This window comes from Amaranthus tricolor, chromosome 1, assembly GCF_026212465.1.
Source record: "Amaranthus tricolor cultivar Red isolate AtriRed21 chromosome 1, ASM2621246v1, whole genome shotgun sequence".
Classification (NCBI taxonomy): Eukaryota; Viridiplantae; Streptophyta; class Magnoliopsida; order Caryophyllales; family Amaranthaceae; genus Amaranthus; species Amaranthus tricolor.
In genome coordinates this window covers 45,392,027-45,410,167 of record NC_080047.1, presented here as the reverse complement: position 1 = coordinate 45,410,167, position 18,141 = coordinate 45,392,027, and the positions used below count along the sequence as shown (strand labels likewise).

General features: G+C 31.9%; 1 protein-coding gene and 1 pseudogene across 1 annotated transcript in view; one reads left to right on the top strand and one right to left on the bottom strand.

Moving 5' to 3' along the window:
• Nucleotides 1–58: 58 nt before the first annotated feature.
• On the bottom strand, nucleotides 59–4,424 carry LOC130811442 (probable magnesium transporter NIPA2; annotated as a pseudogene).
• An 8,289-nt stretch (nucleotides 4,425–12,713) lies between these two features.
• Nucleotides 12,714–18,141, top strand: part of LOC130824041 (uncharacterized) — a 32,558-nt gene continuing 27,130 nt past the window's right edge. The window contains exons 1-6 of the mRNA XM_057688920.1: nucleotides 12,714–13,153; nucleotides 13,243–13,365; nucleotides 13,486–13,643; nucleotides 14,369–14,413; nucleotides 15,926–16,004; nucleotides 16,099–16,172. Of these exons, the coding sequence (XP_057544903.1) occupies nucleotides 13,079–13,153; nucleotides 13,243–13,365; nucleotides 13,486–13,643; nucleotides 14,369–14,413; nucleotides 15,926–16,004; nucleotides 16,099–16,172 (554 nt within the window). The 5' untranslated portion in view covers nucleotides 12,714–13,078. The remainder of the gene's footprint in view (nucleotides 13,154–13,242; nucleotides 13,366–13,485; nucleotides 13,644–14,368; nucleotides 14,414–15,925; nucleotides 16,005–16,098; nucleotides 16,173–18,141) is intronic.

Sequence of the window (18,141 nt, the reverse complement as noted above, 5' to 3'; positions counted from 1 at the left end):
AATATACAATGAAACTCGAAAACTGTCCATTGGATGAATTGAGCTAGTGCAATAGTGCTTATTCTTCACGTTCACGATTTGGCTTAGCATGGCGGTTAGAATGCCTTGAATTTTTATGAGTGTAGCTGTCACTTGTCTGCTTGGCAAGTTCAGTTGCAGAAAGTAGCACTGTTGGAGTACTTTCCATGTCCCTGGTTTTGTGAAGTAGAAATGTCCCTCACAAAATGGTTACAAATCCACACAACTCTAGCTATTTGTGAACCATTCTATGAATCCCACTCCTGAAAATTTTTAAGATAAACTGATCAATTTTAATACAGAATTTAAGGCTGATCATTAAAACATTAAGATATATTCGTCATATATAATACTTCTATTGAATTTTTTATTATTATTATTATTATTATTATTATTATTATTATTATTTGTAGATGCTAAAATGTAAAAGTATTTGCCAATGACAATTTTGAAAGTGATATAAAAAAAACAGTGTGTTACCTTAAACATGATCATACTTGCAAAAATGGTAAGTGAAGTAAACATGACATGGTAGATAGGCTAGCAGTGTTAAATGTGTTCAGCGCCTGCAGGGAATCGAGTGTCATTAAAATGTACAGGACGACTTGCAAAAAAATGTAGTCTTTCTCCCCCACAAAAAGATTTCAGTGAGTACAAACGTTCAACATTAATGTCTTAATCCCACTATATCGGATTGGCTACATGAACTAAAACGAACAATGTGAGAGATTGTTACTAATAAAGAGTACTCTTATTCATCCCTTATCTTTAGTATTAATCAACAACTGATAAAAAAAGATAAGCAATAACATTAAAAGAAATTTTATTTGCTCAACAGGAACTAGGTATCTTATGCTAGTAGATATACAAACAATTAGAGGATAGTTTGTCAAAGTTAATCTAGAAAATCTTTACAAGTGATTACTCATATGAGATCCATTGTAAGGCCTTCCTTTTTAAAAAATCTTCCTCCCCATGGAAAATGAAAATAAAGAAAAGGTTATTTTTGATCTTATATTCTCTTGTTGTAGGCTCTGAAGGCAGAAATAGAAGCTAGTGATCATGAAGCAAATGGAATTACTTCATTTTGATAAGTTGCCAAAATTATTACCTTTCAATCCGCAAATATCTCAGTGTTCATTCTTAAAAAAGCTTCCGGTTTCAAGCAAATGCTTATAATCTATTATATATGCTTTGTTGTAACTCGCTTCATAAATTTTGTATAGTTTCCTTTAGTGAGTGAATCTCATTCAGTGCATATCCAATCAAGTGCTTATATTTAATTTTAAATAAGAAATACAACTTTAGCGTACTATTGAAGGGCATGGAGGTCGTTTCATCATTTTCACAAGAATATAGCAATCAACTCATGATCATAGTTAGTTCATTAGCTTATTGCAATCAATTTATTTCAGTTGAGTAGACAGTATTTTCCAGTAACAATGGCAAACATGAAAGAGTAAATATGCTAAAGATACATCACAGATTATATAAGCATATCAAACATAAAAACTCGACCAATTACGTCATATAAAGAGCAATGCTTCAAGTAGTAAAAATGGTTTACATTATTATGGTCAAAAATGAAAAGCTGGACTTAGTATAAATTCCATCCATGCTGTTTCATTAGTGGAAATTCAAGTTGTGAAAAATCATAAATTCAAGTTTTTCCTTAAACTCACATCCCTTACTTTAGCAGCATCAGTCTAAACTTCATACTTCACACTCAAAGCCCTTTCCTTCCAATTCAAGAATATTAGGGGCTGCTCCCTCTGTTCCAAAAAATTATAGTCTCATTTCCCTTTTAGTTTGTCCCATTGAATTTGCCCTATTTTTATTTTTGGCTATGACCGATATTCTTTCTTTAATTCTCATCCACACATTAACTTACCTTTTCGTCTTATTCATACATTTTTCTCACTTTCCCACAAAAAATATATTTTACCACTTTTACTCCCTTTCCTTGATTTTCACTTTATTTGCACTTGTGGCTATTTCTTTGTAACAAATGGATTATGAGCCATGAGTACGAGTTCATCCCCATATGAGACGTGTGAGATTAAAGTATCTGAAGTCCTCTGGATCTAAATGGAAAAAAGACTGACATTGCTACTCAAGTAAAATTAAGGGTTGTAAAATACTTCCTACACAACCATCAATTTCTCACATATGATCCTCAAATAAGTTGTCTCTGCTAGATCTCGATGGCATATAACCACTCTCTTCTCCACAATTTTTGATAAATTTAAATTGTTGACAAGATATGAACATCGAATGCTTTAACATCAAAAAGACTAATCCCACCAAAAGTAGCACTAGGTTGCATGTATATGTAATGCTTGAAAGCTGAAACTCCAATCACTAATGTCCCTAATTGGAACAAAGGTCTTCCCTGACTCAATCCCAACCTGCTTGGGAGCTCCACAATATCTCAATGCTATGAAACGAAATGTATAGCTACAAGGACACTAATAGAAGAAACCCAAAGTTGAAGTGCATGCAAACTAAGATTGAATTATAAATAAGAACCAAGCTACAGTAGAGGATTGCTTTCAAGTGGTATGCGCACTCCCAATAACCATCAACAATAATGCCAAAGCCAACATCCATAATCCCTAACATTATGGGGGTAGACTACTCACTACATGAACCAAAATAAATCATTATGGAAAAACATCACTAAAGACTATTCAACCTTATCTAATACTAATCATATATAATAATCTACAACTAAGAAATTTCAAAAGTTAACAAGTATTTATGATCATCAATCCAATCGCATAATCCTATCTAATACTAGTATGCTAAGGTTCCTTTCCTCTACCAACTCCTTGCCCTCCTCTTCAAGATAATCCTCTAACTAATGCTCATGCAATGCTCACTACACTCCGAAATAGTCAATTCATAACACTCTAGTTATACTAGTATGAAAAGAACATGAAATCCGAGATGCTAAAGAGACTTTTGTCATATTTGACAAATTGCAAAGATGTAAGCCAGCCCAAAGCTTTGTTGGCCAAAATGTATTTGATATTAATATATCATTGCCCAAATGCCAACAATGCAACATTCATTGGATAGAATCAGGTATTTGAAATAACACGTTCTAATTAGAAAATAAGGAAGCAGCAACTGACATCATTATGATAGAATTTTATTATACTTGAAATATAACTTCTTAAATGATTAAATGATACCATAAAGAAACAACAATAACACAGCATCACGCAATGGATGGTGATTATAGAGAAACAACACTTTATAAATTAACTTGTTCAAGTAGTTGATTTTCATGAGACAACAGAAAATTACAACTATGGTGAAGAACCATACTTCAAAAAATTTAAACTGGTTATTTCCTCCGAATGTCAACTTCAAGGCAATACTCAAAGCTTTGACACACATAACCTACACATGTTGATCACTGGTATCAGAGAGATGAGTACCTGAACTATAATTCTATAATTGAAAATAATCCCGAACTTGAGTAAACAAACCGTAATAGAGCCTATGAGGGAGCAAATCCCAATATACACGATCTTATATGTTCGCCCATTATGCAGAGCAAAATAGAAAATAAGGACACCAACCAGCACCACAACAATAACAGAATACACAAGAAAACCTGTATAAAAGAAAATTTCTTGTAATCTAGTCCTGGGCGCTATGATTTCTTGTAGAGAATAGAAATACTTGTATATATTCCAATATTGAAATAAAAATGCCAAATATTTCAAAGAACACAAATCCAATTACCTAGCTCTGTTGCTAGATGTCATACTTACTTAACAGACTCGATATTCCACTCATGTGGAGCATGTAAAACAATAGTAGTATCATGTATATTTCTGGGTAAGGTGATATATTATGGTTGCATTGACATTGATCATACCTGAAAATGATACTAAGTGCTCCTAAAGGAGTGACAAGAATAGCAGGTGCAAAAGCATATGCTGCAAAATTAGCTATCTCTCCAACAGTTACTACCAAAAAAAAAACATCACATTCAAATGATATGAAAATTTTCCATGTTTTTATTTAAAAATGACTGAAACAAGTTCTTTATAATAGTGGAAACCATACTGATCTACTTTTCAATCAAAAAAGCAAACAAAACATACTAGTAATCATTCCAGGTCATCATCAAGGTTCAAAAAGATATGAATGACCACCAGATCCTAATAACCAAAAAAAGAAAAAAGAAAACCTAAATTGAAAACATTAACATCAATTATTCAATTTGAATTCCAAAATGAAGAGGAAGAAAAAGAAATAGAAAGAAAACGTGCTCTTGTATCAGTAGTCCCAGCTTTCATGAAACCTTTTTTCTTAACGATGAAACTTGACCCAATAAAAATGCTCAATGAAACAGCCAATATAAGGCCCTTGACATCATCTATTGACATCCAATTAATTTTGCCCAAAAGTAAAAGAAATCCTAGCAATCCAATCCAATCTAAAACCCTTGAAAGCCAAGTTGTTTCAAATCCCTAAAAACCCCTCATTCAATCAAAAAAACCAATATAAATTTGGTCATAAAATTTTGAAATTAAGAGAGAAACAAAATACCCACTTGGTTTTTGTTTATTGTTTGATGTGAATTGTGGAGTAAGCAAATGAAATGGGAATCGATCATTGACTTGACAATAAATTGTTTGTCACTCTCCCACTCTCAGATCAATGTGAATTAATTTTGTGCTCTTCTTTCTTTCCTCTAGCTAAAGAAAGAGAAAGAAAGAGAAAACTTGACATGGAGCAGGAACAACGGTATTTTCGTTACTTTAGTAAGAGAGAAAAATGCTGAATGTGAAACGTAAAAACAAAAATTTGTTAATATAAGGAATGCTGAATGTGAAAAACAAATGGGAAACAAATTCACCAAATTCACCAAATTGACATTTCTTCTATGGCTTCCCACCCACTTCTTGCTCTCCCTTTTATTCCTACAACACACCATTGTTGACGCAAAACCATTGTCTTTGTGGAGTCAACATCTTTTGATTCCTCCCTTAATGAACTTTTATAAAGCCATTTTACCACTGGTTTACCAATCGATCACCAAGTTAAGATAAGCCTTGTTTATTTCACATCTCAAAAATAGATCATATTTTTATGATAGAAAAATCTAGTGTCTATTGAGTATTGACTTTTTCAATTGGATTGGAGTGAAAAATTAATAAAGTGTTGAATGGAGAAGAAGAAATAAAATGAGAGAATGATTTTCCATATTTTAATAGAGAAAAATGAGAATAATTGTTATAGATTTTAATGGAAATGAATCTACTAATGGGAAGAATAAGTAAAAAAAATTTATAAATTCTAATCTGTTGTACCAGTCAGCTCCACAGCAACAATGCCATATGAAACAAATAACAATACATGAGATGATTCATAATAATCAATACTTAGTATTATTGTAGAAAAATTAGATAATTTTTCATATAAATAATTTTTTAATATTTAAAGTGAATTTTAATTTTTAAAATGACCATTAAATATTAAACAAATAAAAATGAGTATCTTGAACATGAAAGTGAATATAAGAATTTGTGTAAAAATTTATGTGCACAACTTTTATAATAATAACTTTATCTTAGAAGTTATAAAGGGGTAACTTTAAATTATAATAAAGTCATTTTATATTTAAAAAAAAAGACAATTGTAAACAAATGATAATTGTATAAAAATGATATTCAAGTAAAGGGTCACAAGAACCAAAATTTAAATAATTTCACCTTACAATAAGATTAACAGAACGTTATTTTTCGCATAAATAATTTATATATATTAATTATGTATAAATACTGTAAGGTTTTAATACTGTTTGTAACATCCCTAATTTTCTATAATTATAAATATTATTTATAATAAGACGTAAATATTATTAAGTAGCAGCGGGTAGTAAATACGAGGTGTTCGCCACATTCGGGGAGTGTAAGGCGTCAAAACTTTAACTTTAGAACATTTAATCTAACATAATTACTATGTATTATTCTTAAAAAAAATATGTCTTATTATTTTTCGTTTAATCTACATTGCCCACCCATCATCCATTAGACATATCAAATAATGGCTCGTCATTACCTGTGGAAAACAAAACACTAAATATGAGCCACAATTCAGTGAATATTACACTTGACAATATAAACACACGTCACAACTATACTTTAATAAAAATTTATTCACAATATATATTTGTATAATGTCATACAAATAACACATTTCTTTTTATAGACTCCTCCCAAAGACCGATCCATTAGATAGATATCTTAGAAATGTACGTTCTTTGAAATAAATATAATGATTATATATAATAAATTAAAAACGCTATTTAAACACAACATGAGTCACCCGCAAACTTAATCGTTAACTAGTACATTAAAACGTAAATCAAAGTAACTTAAAAACGCTATTTAAACACAACAGTACACATGCGATCAAAAATATTGCAATAGAGTATATACTACTTAATTAAAAAAAATATTGCTTGACTAAAAATTTAAAATCACATATCACTACATTTAAATCATTACTATAAATAAACTAAATGCTTAAAACGTGGCATTAGGATTTTTGAGAAAACACAACATAAACCGGCACTTCCGCCATTAACGCCTAGCTCCAACTCAAGAGCTAGTTAAAAAAAAAACAAATGAAGAAGATGAGCCTAAAAATAAACAGTAAAGGAGTACTTAAAACGAGATCGGACGGAAAAAGAGAGTGTAATAAGCTTCCGGATCAACGTTGAGACCAGCCACCGCTACCGTATCTACTGATTATTACTATATGGTATACTACCAAGAAAAGAAAAGAAGGTAAGAATGGTAAGTGATGAATATTGGCTCGCCATGAGATGAGTATTTATAGGAGAAGGAGAAGATGATAGGTTTAGCCATTGACGAGGGATAAGGAAGCTGCAAAGTTCCTGAGCTATTCGTGTACCAGCCGTTACATAATTTGTAATTAGAGCACCATTTTCAATTACTGTGAGCTTAACAGTTCCGTTTCAGGCTTTGTAATTAGGGTACCCCTTTTTCAATTATGGTGATGATTTAATAATTTATTCCTTTTGTTTTATTTTTTATTACTATTTCTATATTATTATTATTAGGTTACTGTTTGACTAATCTTATTATTATTATTATTATTATTATTATTATTATTATTATTATAAAAAAAATATATAAAGTCATTTTAATTATACTATGACAATTCACACTACTATTATTTATTATGGTAATAGCTATATTCGACATGAATTTTGATCTACGATTATTAAATATCAATTGGTCACATGACATAAAATATTATCATCTAGCATGCACATATAGTAAAAGACAATAAAATAATGGGGTATTACACTCACTCCTTAAAAGGAGTTTTGTCCCCCAAAACTCACCTCAAGACTCAAAAAGTTAAGGATAAACGGACTCTCATATCAGACTCTAACTCCCAAGTTGCCTCTGATGTAGTATAGTTTGCCCACAAAACCTTCACCAAAGGCATACTGAATCATAGGGGTGTTCAAAACCGGATACCGGGTACCCGGTTTTTCGGATAGTTAAAATTCCATTCCGGATCCGACCCGGTTTAAACCGGGTCGGAAACCGGATAACCGGTTTTGTAACTTCTTTTTTTTTCTTATTTCTTTTTAACATTTTTTTTAATATATAATTCAAATAATATTAAAATACTTTAAGTTAATTAGTCGTAAACTATTAAAATACAATCATTAGTTAATTGAAATACAACCATAATTCTATAAACTAAAAGGAAGCGATTAAAATTTATAAGTTGAAACTTCAAGCTCCATTGATGGCTTTATACTCTTCAGTCATCTGCAAATGATATCATAGTTAGTCATTGAGCTTCAATTGCTACAGGTACCAGAAACTTCAAGCATATTCAAATCATCAAATCCAGAAACTCAAATTCAGGTACCAAATTCAAATAGAACTACAGATATAAAATAAAACTACATGTAAGAACAAGTAATATTCAAATCCAGAAACTCAAATCTTCTGCATAGGTACCAAATTCCAATAAATCAAAATTGAAAAAAAAAAAATCAAATGACAAACAAATTCACCATTTACTAAGAATTTAAGACCGAATTCAAAAAATCCAAAAAATCTACTATCCAGATTCACAATTTTATTAAGACCAATTGTTAGGTTCATCAAAAATCCAAAAAATCAACTCTCCTAATTGCTAGATTTATCAAATATATTCAATAGACAATGAAATTGAAAGTGAAAAAATTTAACCTAGTCATATCACGAACAAATTCACCATTTATTAAGACCCAATTCAAAGATAAATTCCAACAAATTAAATGTGAAAATCTAAAGATGTTCTGTGACAAAATCCAAATTGCGAAGTGATGAACTAAGATGCCGAAATCGAAGAAGAAGTGAAGAAGAAGATGGCAAAAAAAATTAAAACAAACTTACCCAATTAAAGATAACGGCATGAACGGTGAAGAAGAAGCAAGATGACGACGTCAAGAACTGAAGATTGAAGAAGCAAGATGGCGTCTCAGTGCAGAGTGAAGAAGACGGCAAAAATTGAGGAAGATTGAAGATTGAATGTTTTGTGGCGCAGCACGAAAGAAGGAGGAAGAAAACAGAATGAAGACGGCAAGAAGGAAAACTGATTTAGGGTTTTCCATTTTGTCCTTTTATATTAAAAAAAAAAAAAACGGATACCGGGTACCCGGTTTTCCAAAATTCGCGATCCGTATCCGACCCGAATACCCGGTTTTAAAACCGGGTACCCGACCCGGTTTATCCGAATTTTGGAAACTGGGTAATTTATCCGCTTTTAAAAATCGGAAAGCAGGTTTTCGGATCGGGTTTTCAGATACGGATATTTTTGAACACCCCTACTGAATCACATGAGAAGGATCATAAATATAAGGTCGCAACATAGAGACATGAAACACATTGTGAACCTGTTCCAAGTCTGGAGGCAAGGCAACCCTATAAGCCACTTCACCTATTCACTCCAAAACCTCGTACGGTCCTATGAATTTCGGACTTAGCTTTCCATTTTGGCCAAATCTCTTCACACCCCTAACTTGTGAAACTTTGATATGCGGAAAACTAAAACCATTCAAAGATCCAATTTTTGACATGCAATGAAAGAAGTAAATATTGAGACAAAGTAATACGTAGCTTGAATCCATTAGCTTAAATATAATCCATAGACAAGAACCAGAAATGAAGTTCATCTAGTGAAGTCTAACAACATCTTGTAAGACCCTACATACTACTAGATCGTTTTTACGAGACATGATCAAAAGTTTTTATAATTTAATTAAGTAAAAAAATAAGGAAAATTTATAAATAAATCTCAATTATTACTCATTGACTCAAAATACCTCAAACTTTTTCTTAACCATGTATATCCCCAAATTGCATTCATATACATTGAACTTGAGACCATATGTGTAATTAAACTGTGCATTTAACCACTAAGTCAATTTGCTAATAATAATAATTATTATTACCTTGTTTATTATTAATGCACGATTTTCATACAGAAAGAGAATAACATAGATTTCAATTATTAAACTTTAATTACTAATTAGTACTTCTAATTATTTTATTGCTTTTACTTTTTATATAATTAATCTTCTAAATTTTTTTCCAACTTTTTATTTTTTTTGTAATACAAATTACTTTTGTTGTTATTTGATCAATTTTATGTATGTTTGATTTGAGCAATGTTGTGATTTTATTTTAATGTTCCAGATGTTGTAGCATGATTATGGGTCAATTTTCAGGGAAGCAAGATTAATATTAATTTTTATTCAACCATATACTCAAAGAAACAAGATATTTTAAGTTGGTTGTTTCTAATTTTAGATGCAAAAGGAAATTTAAATAATTATCAATATCAATATAATAAAAGTCTAGGATAATAGAATTCCCCGCTAATAGCATATGATTATTTCAACAAGAATTGCAATTTACTTTGTTAAATTGGTTCACCAATGAAACTCAATTATTCCTTTTCGGAATAATCAAATTAAATCGAATCAAATAGGTTCTCTCAATCTCGACTTGCGTATTTCGATTGATTAACATGGCAAGATTAACTAATCACTAAATCTCAACTTTCGTATTTCGATTAAGAGAAAACATTAACTTGCATCAGCATTCAACACTAATAATATTCTCATCCCTCAACTTTCGTGATTTTGGTTTTTGATAAATTAAAAGACTTTAACGGATCAATTTTAACAATTTAATCAAAACAATTCAACATTATAACAAGCAGTTCTTTTCTAATCATATGAATATTAGGGTTCATATTCAGTGTTCTAGCATACAAGACTACTCACTAATGAAAATTATTTTTGTAAATAAATTAAACATATTCAATTGCATAAACATAATCATTTAGAGAAAGAGGGAAAAAAAATTACCAAGAACTTGTGTAGAACAACAATAAGAAAGAAATCCAAAGCTTAGAATATTAATAAAATCCAAATTCTTGAAACATAACCAAAGATAATCTTCTTGGATAAGAAACTCAAAAATTTGAATTACATAATGTAAAGAAAACTTAGAGAAAATGAAAACCTAAATTCTAGAAAGCTTAAAGTAAGATGGAATTGGAGAGTTTTTTCTTTTGATTGTAAATCTTATGAATATATATCTCCCATGAAGATTCAATCAATTTTTACCCTAAAACCCTTTCTTTAATCTCTTCTTAATGTCTCTTAAGTGTGTAGTCTCGACCGAGATCAGTCAATCTCGACCGAAATTAAATCTTGACTTTGGTAGTGAATTTTCCTTTAGACCAGTCTCGACTGAAATTGGTTAGTCTCGACCGAGATTCATATTTGAACTATCCTAATAACTTTTCGTTGAAAACAGTCTCGACCGAGATTAAAGTAATCTCGACCGAGACTTAAAACTTAGACTTGACAGTGAGTTTATTGGCTAATCTCGACATAGACTAAGGTCAATCTCGACCAAGATTATCTTTAACTTAGATCAGAGGCTTCAAATAATACTTAGTTAGCTTCCAAACTCTATACTTGAACTCGTGAGCCTCCTAATATTGTCCCAATTATGCAAATTAATTCTCTTGATGTTCGATGGACTTCATCGAGGAACAAAGTGATCAAAAGTTGCTTGAATATTTTCAAAAATGTCCATAAAGACACCAAATGGTACAAAATAGCATATATATGCACCTATTCTAGCTTTATACATCACTTTTGTCCTCAAAATTCACTAATTATACTCTAGTTAAACCTCTTAAAAGACCAATAACTGTAAAATCCTATACTTTATCAAGCAAATCAAATTTTTTGGTGTTAAATTTTTTTTTTCTTTATTTTTATATGATAAATAAAGTTCTTTTTATTGATTTTTATATAGTCTTTTTGGAGTCGTAATAGCTCAATAAAAATAACATTTGATTGATTGATAGTGAATTTTTGAAAGATCGTACTTAAGATATTATATACTCTTTCGTTCCTTATTGATTGTTTACTTAAAATGTATTGCCGTGCAATATTTTTTTGATATTAACAAATTTGTTTTTATTAATCTATATTTTATATATAATTAGAGCCCATAATATAGTTTTCGCCTCGAGCCCCTAAAATCTCGGCCCTGGTATCCCCAAATATTAGGATATTTAACCTTGTAAATAACGTGCATAGTGTCCAAGGTTAAGTATCCCAATACTTGAGGTATACAAAGTTAAATAATAGTTGAACATATTTTGAGTTAATATATAATAATTGAGAATATAATTATATAAATTTTCCTAATAATAATGGGTTAAATTTATTTGTATCACAAATACTTAATGATATTAGTCTTATCTTAATCTTAATTGGATAAATAACATTTATTTTGAATTTGACTTTGATTTACAATTAACACTCTCTTCTTACACAAACACTTGAGAGAGACATATTGAGGCCGTTCATATGGACCGGTCTAAAAGCCAAAAAATGACAAATAAAAATGGTCGGTTTTCAGAAATTAAAGAATAAAAATTCAAGTTTGATCTTAAAGGTATTAATTTTGATCTTAAAGGTATTAAATTCTACCTAAATATGTTTTTTTTTTCACAATTTCAGAATGGAGGTAATAAAATTGTATTATTCTATGGATGAATTTTAAATAACAAATGAATGATCAATAACACCCTATCAATAATAGTGTTAAAACATTGCACATTACAAGTACTCTTATTCGATGCAACAAGATGGTTCCAATGGAACCTAAGAGTACTTGTACTCTTTTATCATCGATCAATAATAGTTGTACTGCTCTTCCCCCAACAGTTTCTGTTTATAATGGACTTGGAAATAAAGTTGTAGGTGTAGTGTTTGCTTACTCTGGATGTTAATACGGAGAAAGTGTTGATCTCGAGTTCTGTTTGCCAATTGATTCGATGAATGCTCTTGAAAATGATTAAGAATTCATGGCTGCTGACTCTTTGTTATTAAAAATTTCAATTTTAATTTAAAAGAGATCAATTTCAAACTATAAGTGATCAATTATAATTAGTTATAACTTATAAAAAAAAAATTTTGACATTAAAATATTAAATATAACTTTAAGTAAATCAATTACTGATCGCATATTGAGAAAAAATATAATTAGATCGATTAGACTATCCGTCTCAGAACAATACAATACAAGTACTTCTTATATTTAGAATTAGTTTAACAGATTGATCAGCTATGGAACCGGCAATATCCTGCTCCCGTGTCCTCTTCATCAAGTCGACTTGCATTTTCTGTTAAGGCGCGCACAATTCTACAAGTACAAGTCTACAACCCATCTTCCATTCTCCAGCCCACGCCGCCAGGAACTTCTTAAACCCTAATTCTCTTCCGTCAACCACCCTCCAAGCCAACCGCCACAATCACCGGCTCACACCGCCAGTAACTCCACTAGAAGATTTTTGGAAGGGGTTGAGCATCTCTTGGGTGTGTTATTTAAGTACTTCTCGCTTCCTTGAAAAACAACCTTCCAATTCTGTAAATCTTCTTTGTCAAATCTTTTAAACAACCAGTCCAGTTATGGCGACGTCCAGGGAAGCCATGTCAGTAAAGTCTCTCAATACTACTCCAGGCCGCCGAAATCGCCGTTTTGTGGTATAAACCCCTCTTAAACCCTAGTAAATTTTTTTTTTTAAAAATTTCAAATTCGAAAATTTGATTGTTTTCGAACGAATTTGTTGCAGTTCAAATCATTTGCACAAAGAATTGAAGAGTTAGAAATCGACGTCTTCCGATGTTTGGATACTATTAAACCCGAGCCTTCTTCTGGCTCCTCTTTTTTCCTGGATTGTTTGATTCAATGGAGGGTATTCTTTTTATTTTTTTTGTTGTTTTCAATGCTAACAATTTTCATTTGCAATTAATTTATAATTAGGTTAGTTTTTGCAATTTCAATGATTATTTTTTTGTTTTTATTTTTGGTGTAGGAGTTGAATACGGCCGAGGATTTTATATCATTCTATCTAGAAATGTTTCCGCTTGTTCAAACTTTGCCTTTGGTGCTGTTAAACAAGGATGCAATTATTTCAAAACTGCTCTCTAGGTTGCATTTGAAAGCGCGGCTTTCATTAGAGCCTATTCTCAGGTTTGCCCTTTTCAGTTTAGTTGTGGAAAAAATATGCAATTCATACTCTTTTTGTGCTAGTTATTTATAGCTGTAGCAGTGGAATGTGATGTGGCCTGTGGTGACAAAGAAAGAGCGTGGAGAGAGATTGGTACAAACACGTAGAGGTAGAGAGACCGGAAGTAGTGCTTCACTAAATGAAGAACAAATATTCAAATTTTGTGGATAAACTGAATATGTATCACAAAATAGTGAAACAAACACTTAGTAGGTTAAGAGAGAGTGTAAGAAAAGCTTTATACTTTAGGATTTTGTTTAAAAGTGTACAAGAACTTTATGGAATGGCAGTAAATGGAAAGTATGAACTTTGGAATGGAGGGAGTAATATGTAAGTTTATCATTACCTTCATCTAGGAGAGCATTATTATACAAAAAGAAATCTGGTATGGGGTAGGGATCCCAGGGGTAGCAGACTGTAATAAAATGCATTTTCTTGGATTGGATTGAGTAGCAAATGCATTTTAAGAGTGAACTAAGTGATCCATAGTGCTTAACTCATATTTTTTCAAATGCGTTGTCGCTGTTGAGATTGAGTGACATAGAGCTCGAGGTAGGCCAATTGTAGCTCATTGACACCTTGTAAAAGTTTGTAACTTTTCAACCCCAACATTTTATCTTTAGCTGCTTAAATATCTTTGAATTCTTCTGTTAACTTGATATTAGGTATAAATTCATTTATTTCTCAGGTTGATTGCGGAATTATCAAGAGATCTACTCGAAGACTTTTTACCGTAAGTTTTGTGATTGTCTATGTTTAAGTTTTTGATACAATTGAATCATTGTAACATAATTCGCAGTTAATTTGCTTTTTGAATTCGTGATTCGCTCAAAATGACTCAAAAATAGCACATGACCGACCATAATTCGCTTTTATTGATTCGCGATTCGCAAGGAGATTAGTGAATCATGTGCTGAATTGATTTTAATGATTGTTTTGTTCATAACTTTGTCTTATAATGTTTAGGGTTTTTCCTATCCTACTGTTTTCTATTGTTTTTTCCTCTTTCGATTTTCTTGCTGCTTGAGATGTGAGTGTTGCCAATTCGAGGATTTTTTTGGGTGCTATTGAATGATCCTACTACTTATTGAGATTCTGCACTTTGATTGGTTATCAAGTCCTAATATCTTGCAATCTTTTGTTTTGTTTTCTGTTTACTTAATTTTCTATTTTTGAAAAAATTATTAAGGTATAAGAATTTGTAATTTCTTGGACATAGATGCCCCACTAATGTGATTAATTTTTGCTTGATTAGAGAAGCCACAAACAACTGAATTTTATGTCTTTGATCAATATATCCAATATGAAGTAAATGAAGTGAATCTTTTATCCTCCACATGAATACCCTTTTGATGACTGTCAATTAAGCTAATTAACCAATGCCAATGAAAAAGCTAGCTCTTTGGTCTCATGGTGCATATGTAAAAGTGCTTCTTTCACTAAAGATTGTGGCAATACTGGTAGCTCATTAATGCATGCATCATGGTGGGTAGTGGGTGTCTTGGAGTTTGATATTGTTGATTCAGTAGGATTTTTTCTTTTGAAGTTGGTTATGCTAAATATTTCTAATATATTTTACCTTTATAAGAGGTTTTCATTTTATTTTTCTCATGCTATCTAATTTGTTGTGTTATATGGGTGTTTGGGTCTTGAGCAAATCTTAAATAATAATACCACTCTTTGCTTAATCTTTAAGTTTTAACATGGGATTAGTGATAAAGGAATTTTTTCTATGGACTAAAGGGCATTGAGGTGGTCTCAACCTTAAGCAAATAAAAGGCTAGGATCCATTAGTATCATGCCCTTTGAACACCTATAAGTCTCCCACACCAGATAACAATAGGCAAAAAGCATATATTGTTTAGTTTACCTAATTAAGCAAAGGCGTGATGAGTGTCACATGATTCACTTATCTCCTCGTGAATCAATAAAAGCAAATCTTGGTCGATTACTCGTTTTTAGTCTATTTTTTGGACATTTTGCATGAATCATGAATTCAAAAAGCAAATTAGTTGGGAATTATGGAACATTGGATGTGCTACGATGCTCTACAATTATACAAGATCTTGATGAGATAGAAGCTTATTCATTTTAGGTGCTTCTTGTCTGTATACTTGTTTCTAAAATATGGAAAATCTATGTGATTTCTGAACTTACTAATTGTTCTGATTTTTTACAAATGAAATTCTTGTATCTAACAGTGTTTTCAATATTATTTGATCTTTTTTCCATGTATAATTGGCAGCTTTCTTCCAAAGATTATTGATTCTTATTTGACTCTTCTCAAAGAAGGCTCTGACCGGGAACCAGATATTGTTGAACAGGTTTGCATGTATCTTCAAGGAACTTTCTTCATTTCTGTGTTTTGGACATCCAAGAGTTTTAAATAGTTTTGAAATATTTGTTTCTTTGGCGCAGTTATTTACCTCATGGTCATATATAGTGATGTATCTACAGAAGTATCTCACTCAAGACGTTGTTAATGTTCTCAAGTAAGTGGAATTCGTTTTTTAAGAGCTTGATAGTATGTCAATTTATATTTACCCGCATTTTAGTGTTTTGCTGGTTCGGCTCAATTATGGCAATGTTCACACACCAGTTGGTATGAAATACTTTTGTCGAGATAACCTCTTTGATTAATGTTTGCTGAATGGTTGGAGAGTTCATATATTTTAGTATGAAAATTTTCAAATTCTTTATTTTCTGCGCCATGAGTTGTTTGGAAGAGCAAGTGGTGAGAGGGTTGCAATATCTTTTTACTAGTACATGTCTTGATTTCTTTTCTTGATGGAGAGGTGGCCCACTCATATTCGATGAGACTGTATGTAAATATAGTGCATGTGTAGTACTTTTGTGGTTAATAGTAGATATAAATTCTAAATTTAAATTTATTTTCTTGCATGAATGATTCTAGAGAGCCCATGTTGGAAGTTGGAACTGAAAATTTGATTATAATGTCTACGTTTCCATGTGTGTGTGTAACAGACTGGATCCAACATTGTTCCAGACTATTAGTTGATTAGAAAACAATATCAAAATGGTAAAGAATGGTGAGAATGGCTAATTAAAGAGAAAATGTAAATGGAACTTGTATTATTGTAAATCGAAGAATTACAATGAACATAGAAAGTGTAAAGATAGACAAGTATTCGAGAGGCTTGTTACTCCCAACTCCCAAGAATGAGGGTGAACTCACCGATGCCTTTTTCCCCAAAACTCCCCATTCTAATCATCCCCTTTTTTATTTATACAACTTTCTCTAACTAACTTGTATCAAATTACACATTATACCCTTATACCCAATATATTACACTACCGACCCCTTGAAGTTCTACCTTGTCCTCAAGATGGACAAAAAAAATGGCTTGGGCTCCCTAAAAAAAAGTAACATTTTACCATATTCCCAAAATATACTGGTTGGGTAAAGAAAAAGAAGAAAATTGGCTCCCTCAATTTACAGCTCATCTCATAGTAGCATCTTTCATGATGTTTGTTTTCTTCTCAATTGACAGCCGACTCCCAATAAATAGTGCAACTTAGCAAGTGGACAGAAAGTAGATTCACTAGCATGCAAGGGAAAAGTACGAGTATTTGGGTGGGTGGGTCCCCCTATGACCCTTTGAAATATTGGACTAATGAGATAAAATAGCCGTCTCTTTATCTTCTTACTCTAACTAATACACACCATTTCCAACCATTAGTGAGCAAGGCACCGTCCCTGAAATTTCTTTATCATGATTCATACATCTCACAATCTATTACCATCTCAATGAAAATAAAGCTTCAAATCAGACCAAGTTAAAAGGAAACTAGCTGCTATGTACGTACACGAGAAAATCAGGTAACGCATCACCTTCTACAAGGTATGTATCCCAAGGGCGAGTGACGAGGGGAAAAGAGATATGACGAATTAGAAGACAATTGAACCACCAAAATGCAAACTGAAGGAACTCAAGAGTCAAGACCGTGTACTTCCATGTTTCGAAACAGGTTCTCAGTCATCTCCTTCCCTAAAAACCCAGCCTCTGAAGTTCAACCACCACCTCCTTATGCCCTTCCTTTTTCCCTTTTAGTTAGGTGGTCTTCTATGACCGATCTTCTTAGTTCATAGAAGCCGCTTTCCCCTCCGGTCATCAATCCCTTCAACGAGAATTCTAGGTCCTCTACTGGGACCTCTAGATTTTCTCGCTCTATTTTCCGGTGGCCTCCGGTAATCAACTAAAAACATCCATGGTTGTCGTTGCCTTTTCCGACCAATCCTATCTCTGATGAATTTTCCTCGTCTACCCTCGGAACTGCAACTTACAAATCCATCTCCATGATTTCTTCCTCCTTTTCTCACAGGCTGTGTCAAGCACCTCCTCCATTTATTGGCAGCGCTCTACATCTAAGCCCATCGGATTTTCGCCACTCTCCATGTATTTTTATCTTGCTCTTCTTCTTCTTCCATCCTTCTTTCCC